Source organism: Eucalyptus grandis, chromosome 7 (genome assembly GCF_016545825.1).
Source record: "Eucalyptus grandis isolate ANBG69807.140 chromosome 7, ASM1654582v1, whole genome shotgun sequence".
Classification (NCBI taxonomy): domain Eukaryota; kingdom Viridiplantae; phylum Streptophyta; class Magnoliopsida; order Myrtales; family Myrtaceae; genus Eucalyptus; species Eucalyptus grandis.
This window is the reverse complement of record NC_052618.1, coordinates 11012681-11038665: the sequence shown is the minus strand read 5'-3', so window position 1 is coordinate 11038665 and position 25985 is coordinate 11012681. Positions and strand designations below refer to the sequence as shown.

Here is a 25985-nt window from a genome sequence, read left to right as displayed (position 1 = left end):
ACATTATTCTCACAAGGGCCAAATCAAGTACGAAAAGTTGTCTTCAGTATAACCTCCTTCTTGGTTCTCAACTGACAATAACCCGTCCTCAAGTCAATCCTTGAAGACTATCATGCCCCGAACCTCGAGCGCGCCAACATCCCACCATGGTCATGCAAATGCGACATTCCCAGGTAGTGTCGCCGACCCCATTCATTTATGAATGCGCAAGCGGAACGTATTATAAAACCCCTGACAATAAAATACGGGATAGAAAAGCAGGAAGCAAAACCACAACATAACACTTTCATAATTCAACAGAATTACAAACAGAGGTCTACGGCCAAAAGTCTACAAAAGACTGGCTCTTAAAAAGGAATTGTCCTATGACCTACAAGTCGGACACGTTCTCCAATCTTATGACTTCACCTCTGCAACTCCTCAATGCCAACCAAAGCTATCTGGTCACTCCGTCCACTAGGGACCTGAAATTTTAATCCCACAACTGGGATGAGACGATGTCTCAGCAAGTTCAACCCCCTAAACCCCTATTAGAAAGAAAATACACCCCGGGTGGCCTAGCCACATCACACAGAAGACTTACCTCGCCTCAGTTCCTTCCTGCAGGTTAGCACAAATCAAGTCACTCAATCACAGATAGTAAGAAGAACTTAAACAACTGGAACGTATTCACTTTCATATAACCAACAACCGCGGGGTCCCGATTGTAAGACTAAATCATTATGACACGTCACATTCCATGCCACACAATTCCGTCCCATAATCCGACACATCAACAACACTGAACATGCATTCCAATTGTTATTCACTGCCACACAAGGGCATTCCTACTCGCAGTTCGGCTATCTACTAGCATATAGCCAGGAATCGCCTCCCCACCTTGGAGCGCGGCTTCGTCAGTACATCGACGGCGTTCCCGAAGGAGCATGGGCCCAGAATCAACTGCGACCCGCAACCACTACGTGGGCATCCCATATAGGGGCAAGTCCGGCTCAACAGCCCAGGATGATTCCTCTTAATTATCACACAGCCAAATCATACTCGGCCCCAGGACACTTTATATTTCAATCAATGCTTCCATTTAAAATAGTGATCCCGGCCGCTTTTCTTCATATTAAAAATATTCCAGAAATTATTCACGTGTGTGGGGACACGCTAATTTCGAATAAAAAAACCAATATCTCACTTTTTCAAACCCCACTATTTAATATAATCATTAAAATTCAATTTTTACATCAAAACCCGATACTTGGGTTTTTATGAATAAAATCCATTTTTATCACAATCAACACTCAATTTGCCACAATCAATCATCAAATTCAAATTCTAAATACACAACAGCGATTGGCGTGAAATTCTGAGAGAATAAGGTTCCAAAATAATTTTCAGAATTTATTAAATAATTAAATTTATTCCGAAAATCAATTAAATAATAATATCCATATCTTTCACGATCCACACTCAATTTATAATATTCAATCTTCAATTTCAAAATCTGACTTCACAGCAACGACCGGCATGAAATTCTGAGAATTTAGGGTCCTGACAAAATTTTCGAAATTTAATAAATAATTAAATTTATTCCGAAAATAATTAAATAATAATATTTTAATCATTTCGAATAATAACATATTATTAAATTATTAAACAATTTCGAAATATTTATTTAATCCCAAAAGTAATTCATTTATGTCAAATCACCATTATACTAATATAATCATCAATTTAACCTTAACCAAACATATTTTAAGTTAATCCGACCTCTTAATCTAATTCACAATTAAATAAACTCAACTAACCACCTAAGCTTAATTAACTTAAGCTAAACACACCTAAAGCATAATTAACCCTCTAAGCGAGGTTTAGTGAGTTAAACTCACTCGATTAGCAAACCGAGCGAACTAAAACGACGAGGACGACGCGAGGATCGACTTTCCTCAAGGCGGGCCGAGCATCCAGGCTCGGGAAGGTGGCCAAAACGGGCCAAACATGGGCTGCCATACCCATTTTCTGCAGCTGCTGGTTGAGGCCGATGGAGGGCTGCACAGCGGCGGAGGAATGGCGGAGGAGGACTGCTGGTGGCTCGAACGGGCAGGCGGCGGCCAAGCGAGGCCTCACGGTGGCCGGAGGGAGCTCCGGCAGCTCTTGCGCGAGCTGAACAGCAGCTTGGGACGACGAGCTGGGCGAGAAGACCGCCAAGACGTGCAGCCAGCAGCGGCGTGCGAGGACGGCAGCTCAGCGGCGAGACGACGCAGGGCAAGGATGGCGACTCTGGCGAGCGACGGCTCCTGGCGGCGTCGGCTGCTGCTTTTGCTCAGCGTCCTACCAAATCTGAGATCTCGAGCAATGGACGGAGGGGGAGAAAGAAGGCGAAGCAGCACACACGCGGGCGAGCGGAGCAGCGAATGGCGGACGAACGGTGACGGCGAAGCCTGCGGCGGATGAGCATGCGAGCGGGCAAAGGGGCTGCTTCTTTCTTCTCGCATTTTCTGGTCTTCGCACCATGAAGATGGAGGAGAAAGGCAACGGGAGAGAGGGAGAAGAGAGGGAAGAAAGAGAAGGAGGGGGGCCTTCTTATTTTCTTTTTCTCTTTCTTTAATCCCACACAATGGCCCACCATGACATCATCAAGTGATGTCATACCCCACTATCTCCAAACCTCCCACAACCTTTTTCAATGGTTGCAATTTCATTTTCCGCCGGGTCCAATTCTTGTACACTAATTTCTCCAATTCCATTCAATTCTCTTCCAATTGAGTCCAATTGAAGTTCATAAAATTGATCCAATGTCACCACACTTCAATTCACATCTTCACTTGTCCATAGAACCAACTTAAGTCCCAAAAGCGGCCTACTAATTTCTCAAGCTAAAATAGCCATTCTGGGATTTAATTTGCCAAAGAACTTTGATTGCATGAAAAATCCTCCAAAGATGAGTTAATATTCCTAAAATGATTTGTGACACAACAGACTTCCAATTCCTGAATTCAATCTCAATTCCACGGTTAATTTCACATTGGCACGATACTAGCGCGTCCCAACCTACCGAGTAGCTTTTAGAAATTTTCATGCATTTGACCTGTGGTTGATCATCTCAAGCCACAATGTACATCTCTGAAACATTGGTGACTTTCGGTTGTCGGGGTAATCTCAAGGTTTCAAATACGAACACAAGGTACCCAATCGATAGAAAAGTCGGTCCAGTGCCGATCGACAAGAATTGTGCAATCTGGTGGAATCACCCACACCTGATCACATGCCTCTGTCGAGTCAACATATCTCCGATCTCTAATCGATTTTTAATTGTGCCGCAATGACCCTTGCAGATTAGCTCGGTCGAAAGATCGCTTCCTGGTCAAATTCTCGAGTCTGATACATTAGAAACTCTTAACGGCTTCACTCAATAGACTAGTTTTCACATGAGTGGCCGACTCAAGGAAAAGAACTATATGCGTGCCAACGAAATGCCCGTATCAATTTATTCAAAATAGAATTGGAAAACCGGGATGTCACAAAGACACCAACACTCTTTATAACAAGTCACCCAATTCGTCAATCTTCGGTAATGAACACTTGCTCTTCATCGTTACTTGATTGAGTCGACTATAGTCGATGCATAATTGCAACGAACCATCTTTCTTTCTTTCTCACTAACAAGACCGATGTTTCCCCAAGGTAATACATTGATATGCATGAATTCCTCATTCATCAATCCTCTCATCTGCATCATCGGTTCTATCAATTCAGACAACAACAACTGGTAAGAAGCCTTAATGAGTGTCTCTCATCATAGGGCTAACTCAATCACAAATTCTATCATACTCACCGACGACGTGCTTGACAATCCCTTTGGCAACACTTCTAGAAAAACTTGGACTACTAAGGAGTCCTCAATTTTCAATTTTCAATTTTTCAATCTGTCTTATCTATGACAATCGCCAAGCAACTTTGGCAACCTCCATCTAACAAACGGGTTGTCTTCAGCCAATGAGATTAATGAAATTGAAAATTCTTTTCGACTCCCAATAACCTCGACACTTTCACATGTTACTGGACTAAGCTGGATTACTCCATGATCATAATTCATTACTACAAGATGCTCCATGAGCCCATTCTACTCATGTGGCATCCAAATTATATCTTAGCAACTAGTCACACCCGACTATAGCTAGCGTTTCCCCTTTCTTCCACTTTATTTCAACTAACTGAAATTCTACAAACGCAATCCAAGGCTCTACTGCACTACTCTGATAAAATCTCCCCATGAACATTCTTCTTCTGATTGGGGCAGGGTCGGTTCCATTCATGTCCCTTTCGCCATTCTAGTGGTGTCCGAGCTGCAGTAGCGATGTCTATGCTACCTTAGACTTTCACTGATAGTCCCTCACCTAATGGCCATGCTGGTCATCATCATAATACGTTCTAGCCATACCCGGACACTGGATTTATCTACGCTTCCTTCCATACTTTTGGCACCCATCTGGTGAGTCTTCTATCTCCTGTCAAATGATAGCATGCACTCCTTCTGGTTGTCCCATCGGTCTGCTAAGACCACTCCTAACGAGATAACCCTATTGGTCACACTTCGAATAAGCACCCGTCTTAATAGGACACGAGGTTGATCCATGTCAACTTCCCTCAGCATGATACACTACATCCTAATCGATGCAAACTTGCCTATCCCATCTTTCCTTATGGGCGGAATATAATAGACTTTTCCGATTATAGGCTCCTTTCCAACCTGATTTCCATCTCTACTGAATCCGAACCTCGACTCGGATGCAACGGCTTGCTCTCAGATCACATATCCATATTGGACTTCAGCAGGTGTGACAACAACAACGATTCCAGCATTGACAATGGTAATGGCAACAACGGTAGGTCGATCCTAAGCTTATTGGCTCGACGAGCTCCTAGGAAAAGCTTGCGCCTGAACAATCCTGTTGGGCCTAGGATCGCTCGGTGCTACTAGGGGTGAGCGGTTCCCGGTTCCTTACAGGTTCCACTTGGAACCTGGAACCTACCCTCGGGTACAGGTTCCTCATTTTTTGGAACCTGGAACCTACCGTCGAAACAAGAACCTGGAACCCACCCTATCACAGTTCCGAGGTCGGTTCCAGGTTCCAACAGATTCTTTTTTTTTTCATTTTTAGTTAAAAAAATGGAAATGAATGCAGCAATAATAAACAAACTTGTCATTCATCAAAGAGAATATAACACAAACAGCAAACAGCATTTTAGAAGCAATAATAAACAAACTGTTTTTACACTCACGAACAATCCAAAGAGTTCGAGCACATGATGGATGAAACGTGCTCCGACAAAGACCATAATTGCTCGTATATATCATCTTCCTCGGCACCACCTCTCCAGGATTATGAGCACCAACGCCCAAATTGTTTTTCTTCACTTCACCAGCCATGATTGGATCAAAATACCACTTCCGGAGCTTCCAAAACCCTCACTGCTCAATTAGCCTGGTGCACCCATTAGCCTCTTCCCCTCCAATCATAAGTGATAACGAATGCAATTAAGAAGTCATACACTATAAGACGAATTCCTCATCCACCACCATTATTGGCTTAAATGTCACAGGACAGGGAGTTTCCCCATACTCGAGCCACTTAGGAGCTATAAATGGTACTTAACAAATCGACACATTCATATGCACAGAGAAGATGAAAACTTCAGTACATCATGCACACATGAATGATTAAGCTGCTTGAGCGAAACATTTATCCTAACAAAAGGATCTAGCTACATCAAAACTGCCTTATCTTCTGGATGGAATGAAACCAAGAGCCATAGGGAATAGAAAAAAAAAAGACATTTCCACCCCATTTTTGACAAAAGCTTATGGCCAACATTATCAACCTGAATCCTAGCCCTTTCAGCAGCCTCTCTAGCAGCCTTTGGGCAAAGGCATCATTACATGAAGCCAAAAACCTTTCAAGCTCTTCTGGAGGAATGAAGTCGCCCATGTGATGACCTTTCTTGGCGGGTCCTATGAAACAAAACACAAATATGTCATCTCAACTAAGATGCATATAGCAAGACACGAGAAAACAGAAATAACGCCCGCTCGCAAAGAATTGAAAAGCTAACCTTGAAGAGAAGGAGGTGGAGGCATTTCGTCTTTCGATTGTCTAGGTTATCTCCTCCTCTCCTCCCCGGGCAGCCTTTTTCATGTAAAATTCCATCATTGCTACAGGGATCTGCACTTGCCGTGGAACCTAACTCACCCGTGTTCAACAAAACTTGATCAAACAACATGTTTAATCGTGCTCACTTAAAAATGCCAAGAAAGCATGGACCGCAAAATGTCTCTATAGCATGTTGCAATTGAACCACAAAGTACTCACATAGATATTCAAATAATAACACCACTCACTAGTCAATGAATTTTGAGTTGTTTCAAGTAAAATAACATCATTAGATTCGAAGACAACCTGAAATCAATTTGATTTAAAGACAATGATTACATCTAACAAGTTTTTAGAATGTGATACGAGGCACCACATTGCATAATTATAACGTAAGCGAAGCAATCAATGGTTTCAGTACATTCAACTTTTTAGGTGCTGCTCCATTTTACTTTATTCTCTTACATACAAACATCAGATTATCATATTTGTCACTTATCTGGAAGGAAGTATATAAGTAAATTAAGCTAAAATCAGATGAGATGGCAAGTGAAATGAATGTGTAATCACCATTCCTATCCGAAGCAACTCCAGAACCATCTGTAGCTTCATACAATGCTGAAGCAGGAGTTTCATAATTTGAGCGGTTGGCCTGGCTGTTGATCCTTTGGGAGGTAGCATTCAATCTTGACTCTGGTATACCTACTCCGCCTGCAAAAGGTAAATAGGAGATTAAAACAACTAAAGAAATTTACACCAAAGAATTCTAAATAACCAACAAAAACAAGAATGAGATAGAAAAGAACTCAGTAAGATTCTGGATGACTTGCGAAGGAATATTCAACCATTTATAGAATGGAAGATGCACTGATAGCAAATAATGTAAGCTGCAAATACAGAAATGCAAAGGCACAGCCAAAATGAGCAGTATCAGCCTGAAACATTAAATCTAAAATGCAAAGAAACCACCTCATAACTTTCAGGAAAGATCTTCCAAGCACACGTGGTGCAATGATCACTGTCCCTGCTTTGCACATATATATCAAACCGGTGAAAATTATTCAGCCATGTAAAGCTACAAAAAAATAAAGTTTTCCCAAACAAACTGGGTCTAAATTTGAATTCCCAGTTGCTCGTTATATAATGGATCCCGAGATCGTCGTCTTTGGATTTACAATGAACTATTAGAGTTGTTCGGGCTGGCAAACTATTACAAATTATAACATGCGTTCTACCCCAAACATCTTCCACACAACTTATGAGCAACAAAGAACAAACAAATATGAGTTTTAAAATGGCAGAGAGAGAACACTCACAAGAAGAGGTAAGCGCAGAGGTCAGTGGTGGCGAGGGCGAGCAACGGTGGTCGAGGGCGAGCGACGGTGGCATCGAGGGCAAGCGGCGAGCTACAGCAGCGTCGCTCGGGGAAAGCTCGGAGCTGAGCGAGGGCAATGCGGGTCGCGGGCTTCGGGACATGGCGAAGGCAGAGTTGCGGCATCGCGGGCTTTGAGGCACAACGAAGGCAAAGCGGCGGCATCGCAGGCTTCGGGGCACAGCGAAGGCAGAGCAGCGGCTTCACGGGCTGCAAGCGAGGGGCAGCGAAGCCAGCAGCGGGCGGAGCAGGAGCGACGTCGGTGCGGGCTGCAAGCGAGGCGAGGTGCGGCGGGGGATGCTACTTGGTGGCGTCAAGCAGAGGGCGAAGAGAGAACAAAGGGCGAGTGTCGTGAGACAGTGAGACCGAGTGTTGTGAGAGTAATTTGGGGCATGGCGAAGGGAAGAGCAGCGGCGGTCGCAGCTCAACCCACAGCCAATGGAGGAAGAGCTCGGTTCGGGCGGAGGTGGTGACGGTTCGAAGCAACGACGGCCCGGACGGCCGAGCGAGCGACAGCAAGAGGTGGTGACGGTGACTTGGGGACGGCGGCGGTGCCTTACGGTGGCGCGGACGGCAAGACAGCTCATCGGGCTCAACGGCGAGACGGCTCGTCAAACGAGTAATGGGTGGTGGGGGTTCGGTGGCCAAGAGGTGGTGGTGAGTAGGGCGTGGGGCAGCGGTGTGGTGGTGGGTGAAGCAACAGCCGGCGAGGAAGGAAGAAGAAGAAGAAGAAGAAGAAGAAGAAGAAGAAGTAGGGGGTTTCGGCGAGAGAGGGGGAAAGAGGAGAGAGAGAGAGAGAGAGAGGAAAAGAAAAAGTTGGGGGCGGGAAGTGACGTGAGGAGGAAAAAGGGGAGAAAAGAGAGAGAGAGAGAGAGAGAGAGAAAGAAAGGGAAAGGGGGAAGATTGAACAGAGGGGGAAATCACGTGGAGGGGATTAGGGTTTTTTTTAACTTGGCCAATTCCGGTTCCTCCGGTTCCGATTCCTATGGGAATCGGAACCGAACCGGAACCGCCGGTTCCCGCAGAAAGAGAACCGGAATCGAACCGGTCCCCTTAGAACGGGAACCGAACCGGAACCTCCGGTTCAGGTTCTCCGGTTCCCGGTTCTACCCGGGAACCACGCTCACCCCTAGGTGCTGCTACACTCTCGCACGACCTATGGCGGTACTCTTACACTCGTGCTGGCTTAAGCCGCCGCTTGCCACAACCACCTCGAGCACCGATCCTTGTCGACGTTCTTTCCCGAGTCACAGAGGCTACCGTCCTTTTACTATGAGTTCTCAACTCGTGATCACTCATACTACAGGATCTTTACAGAAACCTGTTTTCTAATTCCAATACTTGATTAGAATTCGAGTGATCCACACCGACAAACAATTCTACCAATTAACTATCATAGACATGCACCAGCATGAAATGCAGGCTATTCCTACTAACTATCCCATGACTCATCGCACCTTATCACTCTAACTAACACCCATGCTCAGATACCACTTAAACGGGATGTCACGCCTTGATCCTCGAACGCATACCCATCCCTCACCTGGTCGATTAAGAGCGACGTCCCAGGACGCATCACCGACCCTTTCTTTTTAATACACATGCGGAAGCATATAAAATAATCCTCAGACAATAAAACAATGGGATAGGAAAGTAGGACTAAATTCCAAACTTTCCAAAACAACCACACTTATATACATTGTAAACCAGTGCACATATATATAAAGTAGGCTACCAAGTCAGATTCAACTTAGACAAGTTTAGAATCAAGGCCTGCAAGCAGGGGTGGGGGTTCTACAAACTACGGGTCCTCGTCCTCCTCTTCATCATCCTCCACACTCCAACTGGAGCCTTCAGCGGACTACACCAGACTTCTGAGATCTTCAAAATTCAGGTCTACTACACCTAAGGACCTGAAATGTTGTCCCACAACCGGGATGAGACTACGTCTCAGCAAGTTTTACCCCTTAATACCCGATTAGTAAACTAATACGCTATCCGGGCTACCTATGCACACACGGCTCAGAGGACTTACCTTGGCCTCAGATTCCACCTGCATATCAGCACAGTTCAATAAGCACCCAAGCAATCACATATCGATATCTCGATCAATCGACCTAGTCGATTACATGTCAATCGGACCATCACGAGGTCATTTCCATTCAATCAATCAATTCACAACATCAAATCAAATCATTGAATCACATTAAATCCACACTCAGATCGAATCATCCATCAATTGACTTAGTCGATTACATATCATCTCGACCCCTTTCTTAGTCGGCTCATCTCAATTACTCAAATTCAATGCTGAATTACGACTCAGTGAGCACGGCCTACGCGGTCCACTCAAATACTCAACCCCAACGCTGAATTATGGCTCAGCGAGCACGGCCTACTAAAACTTTGGCAGTAATGCTGAATTACGGCTCAGCGGGTACAACCGATTCTAAATTTGGTGGTAGATTATGGTCCAGTGGACACAACCATACTTTGGTGGTAATACTAAATTACCGTTCAGTGAACACAACCAATTCCAAATTTGGTGGTTTCCATGCCCTATTCCACACTATCACACACCCATCATACATTATTTCATCTTTAAATGGTCATTTTCACTCACACTATATAACCTCCAATAGTATACTTAGTCACAAAGCTACATTAATGCTCTCAAGCATCGTTTTCGCCAAGGTGACATATGTAAAAGACAATTACGTGCGTTCTTTAAGGCGCCGTTTTCGCCAGTGATATCCGTAATCACCGAACCACGTATGTCCATAATGATGTATGTACTAGACCAGTACGTGCATTCTTTAAGGCGCCGTTTTCGCTAGTGATATCTTTAATCGCCGAACCACGTAGATCCATAACATCGTACCTGATTGGTTTTAGCCAAGAGTATTCCCATTTCACTCTTACAATTTTCTCTACTTTAGCCCATCAAAACATTATTGGCGCTAAATAATTATACTCAGCCATCTACCAATCAATCACTCAATTTCCATTCAATTTAGAATAAATTCTTGAAATATCACAAATAATTCAATTCAACACAATGTAGAGCTCAAATAAATAAACGAACTTCACCACGACAATCAGCATAAAATTTCGGTCGTCGACTATCCCAGCCTAATTTTCGGAAAATAATTAATTAATTTCGAAAATTAATAAATAAATACTAAAAATCTAATTTAGGCCCGTAATGCTTAATTGAAGCCCAAGACGGGTCGAGAAGAATCCCGAGATGCATTCAATAAATAGAACTACGTCTCTACTTGCTAATTACACTAATCAATCACTTAACATGTATCATTAAGTCACTAATTAAATTATTCTAAACCTATCTAACCACATAATTGCCATTAATTAAATATAATCAACCATTAAGCATCATTAGCAAACTAAGAAGAGATTAGTGAGCTAAACTCACCCAATTAACGAGCGGGTCAAATCAAATTGACGGAAACGACGTGGGAAACAACTTTCCTCAAAGTGGGTCAAGCATCCGGGGTCGGGAAGCCGGCCAAAACTAGCCAAAACCAAGCTGTGATACCCACTCGGCAAGCTACTGATCTTGGCTGGAAAAAGGAGGAGACAAGCTCGGGTTGAGGCGAGGATGGGCCGGGGAAGGTTGAGGGGTCGAACCGGACCTAGGCGGGACCTGAACGGTGGCCGGAGGTGGCTGAACCGTGGCCTGAGCTGGCCGAACAGCCACCTGGAAGCGAGGACGAGCAGGGACGACGGCTAAGGGGAGCGGAGACGCGCGGCAATAGCGGCGTGCGACTTCAGACGGAGCTTCTCTAGTTTGCTACTGGGATTCGAAGCCTTCAAGGCACACCAAAGAAGGAGTGGAGACGGTTGAACAACAGGGGGAGAGAGGGAGGCGGAGGACGAGCGATGAGGCACCTGGCCGTGACAAACGCGGCGGCGGCAACTCCAGCTTCGGTGAGCGACGACGGTGGCGAGAGGATCTGCGCTCGTTGGTCTTTGGCTTGCAAGGGTGTCGCACAACAAAAGGGGATGGTGGAGAGAGAGACAAGTGACGGGAGAGAGAGAGAGAGGGAAAAGAAGAAAGAGAGGGGGAACCGATTCTTTCTCTCTCTTTGGTCTCTCTCACATGGCCCACCATGTGAGCTGTCCTCCACCTACAAATTCTAGACCATTTTACCCTCTTCTAGAAGCTTTAAGGGGTCCAAATGTTGGGTCCAATGGGGTGCTACGAATTTGGAAGGGAAATGGCACGATTTGGACTTCAATCCTTCTTGAAACAATTCAATCCGGCCTCTGAAAAGTCAACCGTCAAATCCTCGGTCAAATTATTATTTTTCCTCACTAATATATCCCACTTGCATCCAAATTTTGAAATAAAAACAATCCCCGACATCTTCCGAATAAAAACGGTCCTAAACCGACTTTTCCCAAAAAGTCTCGCTGTCGAAAATCTTCTCGAGACTAAGTCACAGTCCTAAAATTTATTGTGACATGACAGAAATCGGACTCAAATTGGTGGTTAATTTCACTTCGATGCGTTTTTAGCGTAACCTAAGCTACCAAGTAGTTTTCAGAACTTTTTAGGTAAATGACTCGTGGTCGATTTTCTTCGAACCACTATGAACCCACTCAACACATTGGTGACTCTCGGTTGTCGTGAAACTCTCAAGGATTCAAATACGAACACAGGTACCAAAACGACAAGAAATCAAATTAGTGTCGGTTGATGAGAATTTCCCAATTTAGTGGCGTCACCCACGATCGACCACACATCTCAGTCGAATCGATCTATCTCTGATCTCAAATAGATTTTATATTGTGCCGTAATGACCTCTAAAGATGAGCACGGTCGAAAAGCCGATTCCTGATCGAATTCTCAAGTCTATTGCCTTAAAATTCCTTAATGGTTTCCTCAAATAGTCTAGTTATCTCATAAGTGGCCATCTCAGAGAAAAGCACTATAGGCACGTCAATGAAATGCCTGATTTATTCAGTAGAAAACAGGACTGAAAATCTGGGATGTCACACAACAAGTCAACATGGTGGCTTGGGTCTAAATTGTTGGCAGAGGAGGTGTTCAAAACAACAAAGAGCCTTGGTGGCTTGGTCTAAATTATTGGCAGAAGGGTGTTCAACACAACAACATAATGCCTCGTTTCTGAATGGTTGGTATAAGGGGTGTTCAACACATCAAAGACTCTTGGTCGCCGCTGGATCTGCACAATTTTATGAATCAATATCTTGGCAGCAAAGAAAAAGAATAAGATCATGGCGACCACAAGATTGGGAAACACCGCATGGGAACCGAAGTCCATGTTTGCAATGTCATGCAAATCGAATGAGTGGATCATGGGCAGGTAAAGTTACTACCCTCGGGAGCGCGTGCCAAGCTATCAGAAGGGACGACAACTTCATCAGTACGCTTCTGGATTTTGCTGCATTCATCATCTTCTCCACTGAAAATGCAAATAATTTCAAAATGAGCTAAGAAACCAAACTATAACTCTATCTTGATCAAAAAGTTGACGAATTAAGCTTTCAACCAAGAATCATGAAAGCAGGAAAACGATCATGATAAAAAGAAAATGTGCAATCAACAAATCCCACCTGAGGTAGCGGGACAAGACCGAACGCAACCGATACTAGACAAAAAAGTTACTAGAAATCAACAGCCAAACAAACTCCTCTCGGATTGAGTTCAGGGAGGCGGTGAAATCTTTTGAACCCGACATCTTTCGGGACGTAGGTAGACAGAATTTGAGTCAGGCCACACGATCTTAATTAGTAGGATCCCTCCTTTCGGAACGTGACCGATTCATCTTCTTCTTCTTCGGGTTTAAAGATTATTCTTCCCGCAGAGGGAGCAAGATTCGTTTTTCACGACTTTGGTTTTCTTCGCAGACATCTTAAAATGAAGCAGCAGAAGGAAGCCATCAAAAAATGCGAAGTATAAATCCCAGAAGTGCACTTTCGAGCTCTTTTGGCTTGTCGATATGGCGTAGAAGCACAAAGGCTTGGTCATCCGGATTTGGATCTGTATTGGAATAGGATAGGACAAGATCAGATTAGAAATCCTCCAAACATCCATAGATAATCCCACCACGAGTACAATCCAAAATAGGATGAGAAATCTTCAAAAATCTCATTTGTCCGGCATAATTTCTCGTGATATCCAGATTTCACTGCCTGAGCTCCCTCACCAGGGTCTCAAACCCCCCTCTCTTTAGCTCCCTCCTGTTCCTCTCCTTTGCCGGCAGTTTTGCTGGATCCACTACCATCTCTACCTCCAAACCATGGTCCTTGCTCAGCTTCACCGTATCAAGGTATGGGGGATGAAGACCCATCTCTCAGAGACTGCAGATGCTATTTCGGCCAGAGTACGGAGTCTCCTCCTTGTTTGTGCAAACAAGCTTGATGAAGGGAAGCATGCGAGTTGTCGAAAACAAGTTAGGCAATACGATCGTAAATCCTAGCTTCCTCGGTCTCTTTTGTTTTCTGCTCAAGCTACTGCCTGTCTTACTGCTTTTGCTTCTCACCTGACCGGTCTCTGTATGATCTGGGTAAAACACGATTTCGTCCAACTAGTTGACATGCCATTTTGTACTTGAAACAAACGGTGTGTCATCTAGTCTCGTTTATTAGTTGATGTCTTCTTGCGCTCAATTTGAAATGAATTTATCAATCCAGTCAAAACTCTGCTAGGTCGATTTATTGCAATATTTGACGGTGAAATACTGGAAATGACTCTTTCTTAACTTTACCAAAAAAATAGTTTACTGGAAATGTTCAAGTGAGGTGACGTAATCGCGAGGCGAGGGTCACAGAGAGGCAGTAGCGGATGGTAATGCAAGCGTTAGAGAGAGAAGTGTAATTAGGGTCAGGTTATGATTAAGTTGAGCCTTTTTCTTTTGGCGAGGCATAATTATTTCTTCATTTTGGTGTTTGCGAAATTCACGAGAATGAAGAAACGAAAAAAAAAAGGTATGGAAGGACTTGGGAAGCACCACGAGGTTCCCAAGAACATTCCCTACCACATTGTAAAATTAGTCTTTGCTCCTCGCATTGATGACATTATTAATGTCAGTACAAAATTTTCATCCTTTGATGCAAGCACTCATTTTAAAGCGACATTCTGTCAATAAAAACACTTGAATTTACCCAACATGGCCTAATATCAAAGTTTCAAACAAGCAAAAACGAAGCAAATGCTCGTTCCATCACGGATCCAAAGGATAGCAATTCTTGATTGATTGCTTATCCTCTAGAAGTTGCACTCACCGATCTAAGCTTTAAAACCTGCGTTGTCATCAACATATCTGTTTCCTTCTTTCCTTTCTAACGGAAAAATATACAACATGACGTGCTATTTACATTTCTCAGATGAACAACCAGATAACCAGTTACAGCCCCAAGACCATTCGCAAGGCCCACCGATCTTTTGAGACACTCCAATATAATAGATGCCCCTCAAAGCCCAAGAGATGTTACCTGGCAAGAAAAGTATCACATTATAAGCTTAGCGATGCCTTGGGAGTGTTTGCAGGTCATCAACATGGCGCCGACCATTGAATAGTTCAAAGAATTGCAGCTGCATTTCAAGTGCACTACCAACAATTTATGTAGGAGAAACTATGATGACCCCCTTGCATTTTGGCTAGATCACACAAACACTGGAGAAAGCTAGATATTTACACCATCCCACTTCGGTTAGCCGGAAGGACTCACTTGGCAATCCAAACATCGAAGGAGGAATCAAAATGAAGAAATTTTGACACCATAAAGGTGGCTAAGAAAAGTCATACACAACATGAGTATTACCTAATAACCATCATGCCCATCCCAATGCTTTACAACACGAGACCTTTTGTTTTAGGGGACAGGACTCTTCCACAAGACGCCAACCCACGAAAGAAGACCAGGCCATTCAATTAAGTTGGTCCCTGAAGCAGTCTGGGGCTTCTGTCCTGGGTCCAATAAAAGCTCTTAGGACATGAGTCAACTTTGCAAGGAAATTCAACAATTGCAGGAAGTACAAAGCGCATAGATCCACTTTCGTTTCTCAAATTGTCGTTGCCGCTGTAAACTTCCATGTTGATATTCCTATATTCTAATATATTCTAAGAGACAACTGCAGCTATGGTTGTTTTCTCAGCGTGACGATCAATTGCGTACACCACTCCCCTATGGAAAGGTCGATTAAACTATGGTGTATCAATTAACCGCTATGGACAACTCACTCGATTCAAAGCTTCAGGACGATCTGGGGAATAATTAAAGCTTATGGTGAAAACTGTAGAACGTGACATGTTTGTAAGGGAATTGGGAAACGGACCATAGACACTCTAAATACATGGAATGTTTGCTCCAATTTAAAAAATTTTGAAGTAAACAGAAGAAATGAAGCAAGTCGATGAAGGTATCTTTTCACTAGCCCAAAAGAAGAGTACTCCCACTAGCAATGCAATGACAAAGTAGCAAACGGAAAGTATTATATTACATTCAGAGCAATGATTTGAAAAGGGATGGCCCAGCAGAATATTATGACTATCAGTCGTTGAAGACAGGTGAAGCAAAACCAGAAGTAGTAGGTGGCTACCTCACAAAGGGATGGTCTAGCAACTGCGCTGCGGAAGGCCGATCCTTCGGATTTTTCTGCAAGCATGTAAGGATGAAGTCTTGAGCATCGCTTGATAAAGATTGGGGAACATGAGGACGTTTACCCTTGCCAATTCTGCACAATGCTTGCGCCTGCCATGATAAGAATGAAAATGTAGCAGAGGCTAGGGTTAATATTAAATCCTAACAGCTGGATAAATCAATAAGATCTGTAGGCAAATCTAAGCACATCATGCTTCAAGCAATCATATGTCATGATCATTCTGGAATCCCAGTTGTTGCAGAGTGGGAGACATGGATGATATGTAACAGTTACAAGGACCAACAATGCAAATGTCTTCCAACTATTCCCAATGTAACATAAGTGTTTACTCTTTTTGCTCAAAATTCCTAAGTGTCCTAAATTTAACAAAAAAAGTAAAAGAAGGGCGTTAGTTACATGTTCACTCCCCTCTTGTATAAAATCCTAAGATAAATAACAAAAGCAGTACAAACTTCACAGTTCACTCACAATACCAAAGCAATCCAAACTTCAGCAGCAGTCATTCTGTCAACAAGGGCGTTTCTAGGCTGTCATGGCCTAACAAGGGATAACATCAGTGGATCATTTATTGACTAGAGCCAGTAATTACCATAGTTGATGGAAACTTACTACATGTATGGAGAATTTGCCAACTTGACATAGGACATGAAAATTGTCATTGTATTCAAAAGTAACCAACCAAATCGAGAAGTTGCTAACTCTAGCAGAGAGGACAGCCATCCAGGTCAACAATTGATTCAGACAAGAGCAGCGGAGGATCAATACTCAAAGGCAATGAGGGAAACACCAAAAGTGATAATGGCAAGTGACAGATCATAGGACAACCACACAATAAAGGATGCAGTGACTAACACGAAGCAATCAATGTCAGTGCTGCTCTCAGGACTGGAGCAGAGATGGTAATGACGATATCAGAATTTCAATCTATCTTGGTTGCTCAAGTACCATGTGACAGTGAAGGAGAAGACAAAGAGATTCTTGAGACTGAATGATGGGGTTATATGTGTACGCCACATCTAATGGGGAAGTACTATTTACATATATACAATATGCAATTATCTTAATGCATGCCACCATACACTCAATGTACACTTATACTGGTAATTAAAAGCATTAGACAACAATGCCAAATTACCTGAAAAGAGAGTTAAGATTTAAATATTCAACTGAGTTTTGACACCATGTTAGATAACCATTTGCTCTGGGATCTAAACCAACTGTTGGCCATAAATACTTTGCATATCCCTTCACATGACCATACTCTTGATAAATGTCAATCATTCTGTCCTCTCTCTTTCTACACAGTACTCTTACTCATTTTATTTTCTCAGAATGCCGGCCTAACAGACTCATCAAAATATGCAGTCAAGTTAGCTTTAACTCAGATAATAAGTAGCAGTAACAAAAAAGTTGAGACTAGATAGTAATCCTGGCATTCCACAGATCTCGAAGAGATGAAACATAAAAAGAAGGTTACCCAATTACATACTGTATTTAATTTAGGATATGGACGCTGACGTGTTAACATCTCTAACACAGTGCACCCTAGGCTCCAAATATCAACTTCCAACCCATAGCATCTGTCCGACTGAGAGCTTCTTCCCTTTGGATTGACGACCTGCAGTTACAACCAAGGAAGACAAAAAATGGAAAAGATATCTGCCTACTACAGCTTAATGATATTACATTAAAAAAATGGCAGCGGAGGGTGCAAACCTCAGGTGCCATCCAAAACCAACTTCCTACGAATGTTTTAGCAGCATTCGTTTCGGTGGCCTGTATGAATGAACACAGAATGTTGATATGTCATTTTGGAAAAGTAAAGGACAACACATGTCAACACGTGTGTTTGTCATGCACTCATCCATTTGTATGTGTGCTGCACAATTTCAATGCCCATGCATATTCCTGCACACGTATGCATTTGTACATCACCTTTTATTGCTCTTCTGTGTGCTTTGTGCATGTGTCTTTGTAGAGAGAGAGGGAGAGAGAGAGATAGAGAGAGTTCACTTTAAACGATGAGACATGCCTTTGCCAGTCCAAAGTCTGCAAGTTTCACAGATCCACTCGCATTTACCAATATGTTAGCACATTTAATATCCCTACAGAATGAACTGGAAGCATGAGAAAACAGCATAATTTTGGGTAAAATATATAAACGACTTGAAGCATTCAGATAGTAAATAATCTTGTCTATGCTAAACATTGCTGTAAAGGCTCATAGTGTACTTTGCTGTTTGCTGATTATCACGAGAAAGCTACTTCTCATAACACTTCATTTTTTATTTAAAGATTTGACAGCTCCCTTAGATCCAGAAAAGTATTTGGATAAGGAAAAGAAGTATCATCAAAAGGCACCGAGGGAGTGTGCCATGAAACAAATTATATAAATTTCAGTGTGCTCTTTGTTTGGGTAGGATCTCTTTCCTTACCAAAATCAAACTTCCATCAGGGATGATAAGTGCAAATCACTATTTCAATTAGTCAAAACTGCTAATGCAAAGTCAAGCATCTTTCTTATACCTGTGTACCACTTTCTGGTCATGAAGGTACTTCAAACCATTTAGAATTTGCCTAGTGAATGCGGAGACTTGGGAATCTTTCAACTTGCGTTTGCGATAAAGGGTTGCAAGTGAACCTTTGCTCATGAGCTCAAGGAATACGTAAAGCTTCTTACCATCCTGGAAGAGAGTAAAGAAAATATATATGTTAGAATATCCAACTAAAAAAATTAAGCTATTAAGTAGAGGAAGACTAAAAGTACATAGGGCACATTGAAACCACATAGACAAGCATGTGGAATACTTTAATACCCTCTCTCATGAGTAAACCTAACAAACAATGGCACATCGAATTGATGAAAAGGGAACAAAGCACGAAAATAAATTGCGTAGAAACTAATTCCTAACATATGTCAGAACCTAAAAGATTAGGCTATTAAGTGGAGGAAGGCTATATGTATATAAGGCCCATCAAAACCCCATAAACAAACAATATAAGATATTTTAACCAGATACATAGACAACCATACCAGATAGCTAAAAAAAACATTCAGTAATGTTTACATTTTGCTGATCCTAATGATGCTCGATGTATAAGCCTCTTATAGCGGCTATCTAATCATTAAAACATGACAACACTTCCTACAGCAATCACGTGTATGAAGGCAAGAGACCCCTAGACAAGGCCATGACGAACAGGGACAAGAAATTACTGCGCTTCCTGAAGTGCACTTTGGTTTCGAGGACCTCCTCAATAACAGATCAGTATTGAGTCAGAATCTGCCCAATCGGCATTAGTTTAGTAAAAGTTCAAATCAGATGACAATATAAAAGCAATTTTGAGAACTTGAAAAGAAAAAGTAAGGCAAGAATGCATGGGACCAACGTCTTCTTTTGTTGGTTTCCTTGTACAACACAATATAAGTGTTCACCACATTTCGTGTTGCAGTAGTGCCAACAAAAACAGTTGCATAGTGCACTGGCAGAAGAAGGATAGGTCCTATTCCATTAATCCCTCATTGCCACCAAGCAATGCGGTGGATTGTAGGTGTAGCAAACCAAATTTTGTTTGACAGCAACAATCTTTTGCATGTTCCATCTCCAAAAATAAGTTATGTTATGGCACTTTCTTAGAATCTGATGCTTCTTGCCAAACTATGTTTAGAGAAAAATAACCGAGAGTTACTTGAACACTTAAGCCACTAAGATAGGAACTACTTCCCTCACTTGAACACTGATCAATTCCATTTTTAGTTTTCTCTACTTGTAAAGGTTAAGAACTACATGATGCTACATACCATTGAATGCGTTAGGATGCACGTGTGAATGAGTTGTGTTAAAAAAATCCCACATCGGAGAATCAGTGTAGTGTAGAACAATTAATATATCCAAGTTGGCCCATAACTCATTGGCTTAAGCTTTTTAAGTGAAGGTAGGTCTAACTAGATATATTAACGGGCTCGGACTTGGGCTCCGCGATCTCCTCGGAAGAAAGTATCAAGCTTCTTGTGCACTCCCAACAGAGTGGAACTAAAAGATACACTGAATTAGAAAAGATGGAGAGGAAATCCATTATTGACTGAGGGAGAAACCGTTGGCACATTAGTCACGGGGACCATTGATGGTCAATTAGAGGATACGCAAAGAATTAAATCACTTCATTTTCTTGTCTTTTCCCCCACTTTACGTTTTATTTGAGGGGGCAGCCATTTGTCTAAGCCTCAGATTCCTTTTTATTAGTCCTGAGAGTTTGACCTGAATCTTCAGTTTGCAAGAAAACTAATTTGTAAAATCATTTACAGCTATAAAACAAGGGTTTTAAGACAGGCTCTCTTTAGAAGGGACGGAAAAAATTTACTTTTTCATTGCGAGAGAGACTCCATAAACTGATATCTACTCCACATATTTCCTTTACTCATTTACTATTTTGGTAGGAGTCAATTCATCACAAACTTTTCTTGTGGAAGGAGGGGGACCTAATATATGTCTCTGTCATGAGTGGCCGTTACTGCTAAAAAGCCCCAGCTGTTGTGATCTTAGACCCAGGATAATTGCCGCAAATACATGCAGTGATGAAGATGCTACCACTATCTTGTGGCTGCAACCGCGGCCACGTTCCCCTAAATATTTTCCTCAATTCCAGTGATATCATAATCGATGCCAAAGTGAAATATAGAGCAGAATGCAACTTAATAAGGACGCACCTTGTCTGTGCCGAGATATTGAACTATGCTCTCATGTTCAAACTGACTTAAAAGAGAAATTTCCTGAAAAGAAAGCAGAGTATCACTAGAAAGAAAGAGTCAAAAGAAAATCTATTTAACTCACACCAGATTTATGGTTGCATATATGGCAGTCTTCTCAATAATTTTGCTATATACATTACCTTGATAGTTATTAGAAAGAGGCGAGTCTATTAGTCATGCCTAAGGACCAGTCAACCAGAGACAGAAAGAAACAAGGAGTTACCTGCTCAAGCTGCAATTGGCTCTTTCTCCTCGGCTTCCTTGATCTAACAAAGAAACCTCCTTTACAGCGAAAAGAATCCATCACTGTGGAAACAGAGAATCGTGAGATAAAGATGAAAATATAAGAGTTGTGATTGTTTCATGGAAAATAAATAAATATAAAAGTGTGATTGTTTCGTGGAAAATAAATAATTTGAAAACATCTTCTTAAAAATGATTTATCACTTACGAAAATGAAAGAATGAAAATATTTTCATTGTCTACAAAAATATTTAAATATAAATTGTTGTTGGTAATGAAAATATTTTTATATTGACTAATTAATTCAAGAGATCAAGTAATTATCTTTAAGAAAATATTTTTCAAATCATTCATTTTCCATGACACAAATGAAACCTAAATGCAAATTCTTTGGCGAAGGATGCTTTGATAAGACATAGTTAAGATAATTCTTGCACCCCAGATGCTATAAAGAATAAAAGAAAAGGAAAAGAATTGTTTTCATCAATATCACTAAAATAGTTGCTTAGCTATCAGCATTTGCATTCAGAATCAACTAACAGTTTCTAAAGCATGTTTCCTGTACACACTGATTTATCGCACAGAGAAAGAATTGCACACTATTCAAGCTAGTAAAGCTGCAGAAATACAACGAAGAACAGCTAAAAATACACAATTTTTGGAATATTAGATCTTTACTTCATCAATCTGTTTGATAATCATGGTTTTCAATAATTTCCATACCAATCATGCTGGAACTCTAATTCCATGTATGATTAGCCCGAGTGTTCCTAATTCTAACCACAGAATGCAGCACTCAAGTGCCATGGAAACTCCAAATAGAAAAAAAAAAGCGAAGGAATCTTACTCCGCCATTGCTTCATACACAGCTCCACACGACCCACTTCCCAACAGCTTGCGCTTTTTCCATGAGGTGATCCCTCGTCTGAAACTTCCGTTGGGAGAAACATTGTGGTCTGGTTCTGAAGCGTTCGCCACATCATTCTGATCATCAGACCCCTGATCTTCAACATGGCGAACAGGAGAATCCTCGTCTCCTCCGAGACATGCTTGAGGACCGAATGAGTTGAACAAATCCCGCCTGGAATTGTCCGCAACAGGCTGCACCTTAACCGGCGGCCGGGAAAAAGGCCTCAATCTCCTGATTCCTTCCCCAGCCTTCTTTATTCTCCAATTTAAAGCGCAAAACAGAAGTCTAAGCCAATTTCTACGAGGGCGAGGATCGATGCGCTTGGAGGAGGAGGAGGAGTCACCATCGACGACCTTGGAGCTTCTGTTCCCCATTTTGCGCGAATCCCTGCCATGCGCTGTGCAAACCAAAAAGGGTCAGAGAGGTAAACGAAAGGGACTTGCAAAGGCTGTGCAAAGCTTCTCTTCTGCAGGACAGGGAGGATGTATCTGATTTTCTTCTATGAAGCTTCTATAGAAGAAAACATGGCGAAGGAGTCCTACGGCAGCAAGCAAGGTCGACAGCGATGTCCCGCGGGCGAGATTGACTTCTTCTTTCATTGGTCAATGTCCTGTTACACTCACTTGAAAATGGACCTACTGATCCAGTCACACTGTGCGAGTGCGAAATAGGGAAAGCTTACGCAGAGAGAGACAGAAGTTTAAAAAGGTTCAGATCCTGTCTTGACTGAGTTGAGCATTTTTCTATTTGCGGCCCATCATTTAGGCGGCATATGAAATCCACACGTGATATGCAACTAGAAGTGTTAAATGGGTCATTGACCCATTTATGGGCCCATTTCTAGTTAAATGGGTCGTTAATTGGTCAAGCCTCATTTCCCAAAAGTAATAGGTGTTGCATAATGGGTCGGGTCAGGTCAGGTCGGGTTTGGGTCGGGTCATTAATGGTCCGACCCAAATGGACTCATTAACCTATTTATGACCCATTTATGTTTAATGTAAGTTTTCTGACCCATACCCAACCCAACTTATATCCAACCCATTTAACTAAACTTAAAAAAAGTCAGAATAGGTGTTGCATAATGCAACACAATACGACATGATATGTTAACACATAATTTTCAAAAAGAAAAAAAAAATTGATATATTGAAACACGTATATTAAATATATATTTTTATATTTTAATTAAATTAATTTGATCCTAAATAATAATAAAATGAATCTAAAATGAATTTACACTAAAAATATGAATCCACTATTTGTTAATACCAATCAATATTTCAATTTGACAAATTCAATTCCATTCTAATAATCCTTAAAACTTAAAAATAAAAATAAAAATAAAAAAGCACTCCACATTCTGGATTTGCTTGTCAAAGAAAGTCAAAAAAGAAGACAAAAAAAAATTTGGAGGGTGAATTATGTGTCACGGAAATGAGACTTGAAAGAGAAGAGAAAATTGGATTTTTTTTTTTCCCTCTTTATTATTTTCTATTTTTTTACATATATACATTTTGATCCCAAAAATTTTAGAATGGACCCTGCGCTTGTTGAAATTACAAGTCAAAATTCCAAACTTACATGTTGGAATTCTGGACTCAAGCATCGAAAAATGTTAGAATAGTTGACTAGGTATCTTATTTTTCAACAAGTGTTGATCGAATGTCGAGTGTCGGACACATGACGGAATGTCAACATGACACAAAAGCTCTCACCAAGTGTCAATGCTTCATAGCCCATCATTGAGCAATTTAAAGAATCATAGCAACATTTCCAATGCATTGCAAATAGTTTTATTTACGGAAAGTTCCGAATAAAGATCTAAAGCAAAATCATTTTTTCAAAAGAGAGTAAATCTTACGTCAAATAAAGACTTAGAATGACCACGTTTGTCTCAAATAAAGACCTCACATTGCCAGCTGGCCAAATGTGATTTTTCCGTCAATCGGAACATGGTATTTTTAACATTTAAAAAATATACGAATGGAAAATGTAATCCCTAAAATTCAGGAAAACAACATTATTTTGTCTTCTTCTTTTCTTCCCATCTTCTTCGTTACCTTCGGAGATCACCCATGACCTTCGACGCCTTACACCCGACTTGGTTCACCATCACCGCCGGATCTCTTCAGATGCTTCTTGACCGGCGTCGGATTCACTGTCAGATTTCTCCAGGTAGCTTCCAGGGATAAGGTCACTGAAGTGCAACTGGCTCTCCTTCAACCTCCTCGAAACCTTCGCGCACGAGACCCTCACCAGCCTTTCTCAGTCTTCAAGGATGTGGCAGATGGCCGAAGCAAAGACCTTCGCGTTCCAGCCGGAGATCACTATCCCCTAAGCTTGATTAGCAACACTTTCTTCAACAAGAAGGAGTTGCTGTGCGAACTAATCTGCAACTGAGCTCATGTACGTCTCTCTGCTTCCTTCTGTTTATTTGCGAGTGCCTGTCCATGATTGTATCCGTGCCCTGCATCGCATTGAGCTAGCTTAGTGAATGGGACACCTGGTGTGAAACGAGTTTGAAGGTTAAAAGATTGGGAAAAAGTCATGTTAAAAGTCAACAACTTGTAGATTCGTCAATTTTACTATTGTTTTGAATCACTTGCATTGACTTAGGGAAGAATTAGTCAGTTATAATGGGAGTCCTTAATATCCAGTCATCGAACGAGACCCAGTTGTCTCCTTCGTCTTCAAGCCCTTGAACGAACGTTTGACTTGGTGTATAGCTGTCAACTAGTGCTTTGGCTCTTTGTTTTAAGCAAATCTTGTGAATAACCTGAGATCACAGGGTCTGGGACCAAGGAATTCATGGAATCATTGCAAAACGATGCTGATGTTAGCATGATTGGATAATGTGGTGTTGGATTTTACTCAGCTTACCTCGTGGCTGAGAAAGTTGTTGTGACCATGAAGCACAATGACGACCAACATACATCTGGGAATCGCTGGTTAGACGTTCCTTCACTGTCACAAGGGACGTCAGTGGAGAGCAACTTGGCAGAGGAACGAAAGTCACACTGCCCCTCAGGGAGGATGAGGTAGGATACTTTCCAATCTCCAATTGAATTATGCAGCATTTGTGTGCTTCTAGCAGAGTCTAGTGTAGGTGTTGAATTTACAAACTTAGTGGACTCAACTGGTCACTGAGTATAGTTGTTGATGTTTGGCTTTTTGTTGACAGTTGGAGTACTTGGAGAAGAGAAAAATCAAGAACCTTGTGAAGAAGCATTTCGAATTCATCAGTTACCCCGTTTATGAATATGCTATGGGACAATTGAAGGAATATGATGGGAAGAAGCTAGTCTCATTCACGAAGGAGGGACTGAAACTTGATGACAAGACCGAAAAGGAGAAGAAAAAGAAGTCCTTTAAGAACTTGTGCAGGACCATTAAGGACATTCTTGGGGACAAGGTGGAAAAGCTTGTCGTCTCTGACAGAATTGTGGTCTCGCCTTCCTGCCTGGTGACTTGAGAGTAAGGGACGGAAACGTAAGAAGAATCGCGAAGGCTAAGGCCCTCAGGGACAATTGCATGAGCTCCTACATGTCTAGCAAGAGGACTATGGAGATTAATCTCGACAATGGAATCATGGAGGAGTTAAGGAAGAGAGCTGAGGCTGATAAGAATGACAAGTCGGTGAAGAGAATATTTACTGTAAGTGTCATAAATCAAGATGTATCTTTTGGATTTGGAGAAGTGATATAATACAGGCGAAGCTCTATCTGTTGATGTTTACCTATCTTCCACCTTGTGAATTAGTGGTGCAATTAGTAAAGTTCCCTATGCCTATTTACCTGAGGAACATTCTAATCATTTTTCATCACATCCGTGGCATCAATTCTCCATTAGTAATTTTCAGATTTTGGCTTATTTGACACAGAAATCACATTAACACAAACAATAAAGTGAACCAA

The 25985-nt window shown here is 41.8% G+C and overlaps 1 protein-coding gene, 1 long non-coding RNA gene and 1 pseudogene across 2 annotated transcripts; 1 reads left to right on the top strand and 2 right to left on the bottom strand.

Moving 5' to 3' along the window:
• Window positions 1-5638: 5638 nt before the first annotated feature.
• LOC120295308 lies at window positions 5639-6205 on the bottom strand. The gene is made up of 2 exons (XR_005552659.1): window positions 6106-6205; window positions 5639-6004 (listed from the first exon to the last, which is right to left on the bottom strand). It is a non-coding gene; the product is annotated as an uncharacterized LOC120295308 (long non-coding RNA).
• Window positions 6206-14642: 8437 nt separating this feature from the next.
• LOC120296333 lies at window positions 14643-22658 on the bottom strand (annotated as a pseudogene).
• A 1488-nt stretch (window positions 22659-24146) lies between these two features.
• Window positions 24147-25543, top strand: LOC120295837 (heat shock protein 90-1-like). Its single transcript, XM_039317432.1, has 3 exons — window positions 24147-24246; window positions 24947-25068; window positions 25253-25543. Exons 1-3 carry the CDS (start codon window positions 24147-24149, stop codon window positions 25541-25543), a joined length of 513 nt encoding a protein of 170 aa, XP_039173366.1.
• Window positions 25544-25985: the final 442 nt, after the last annotated feature.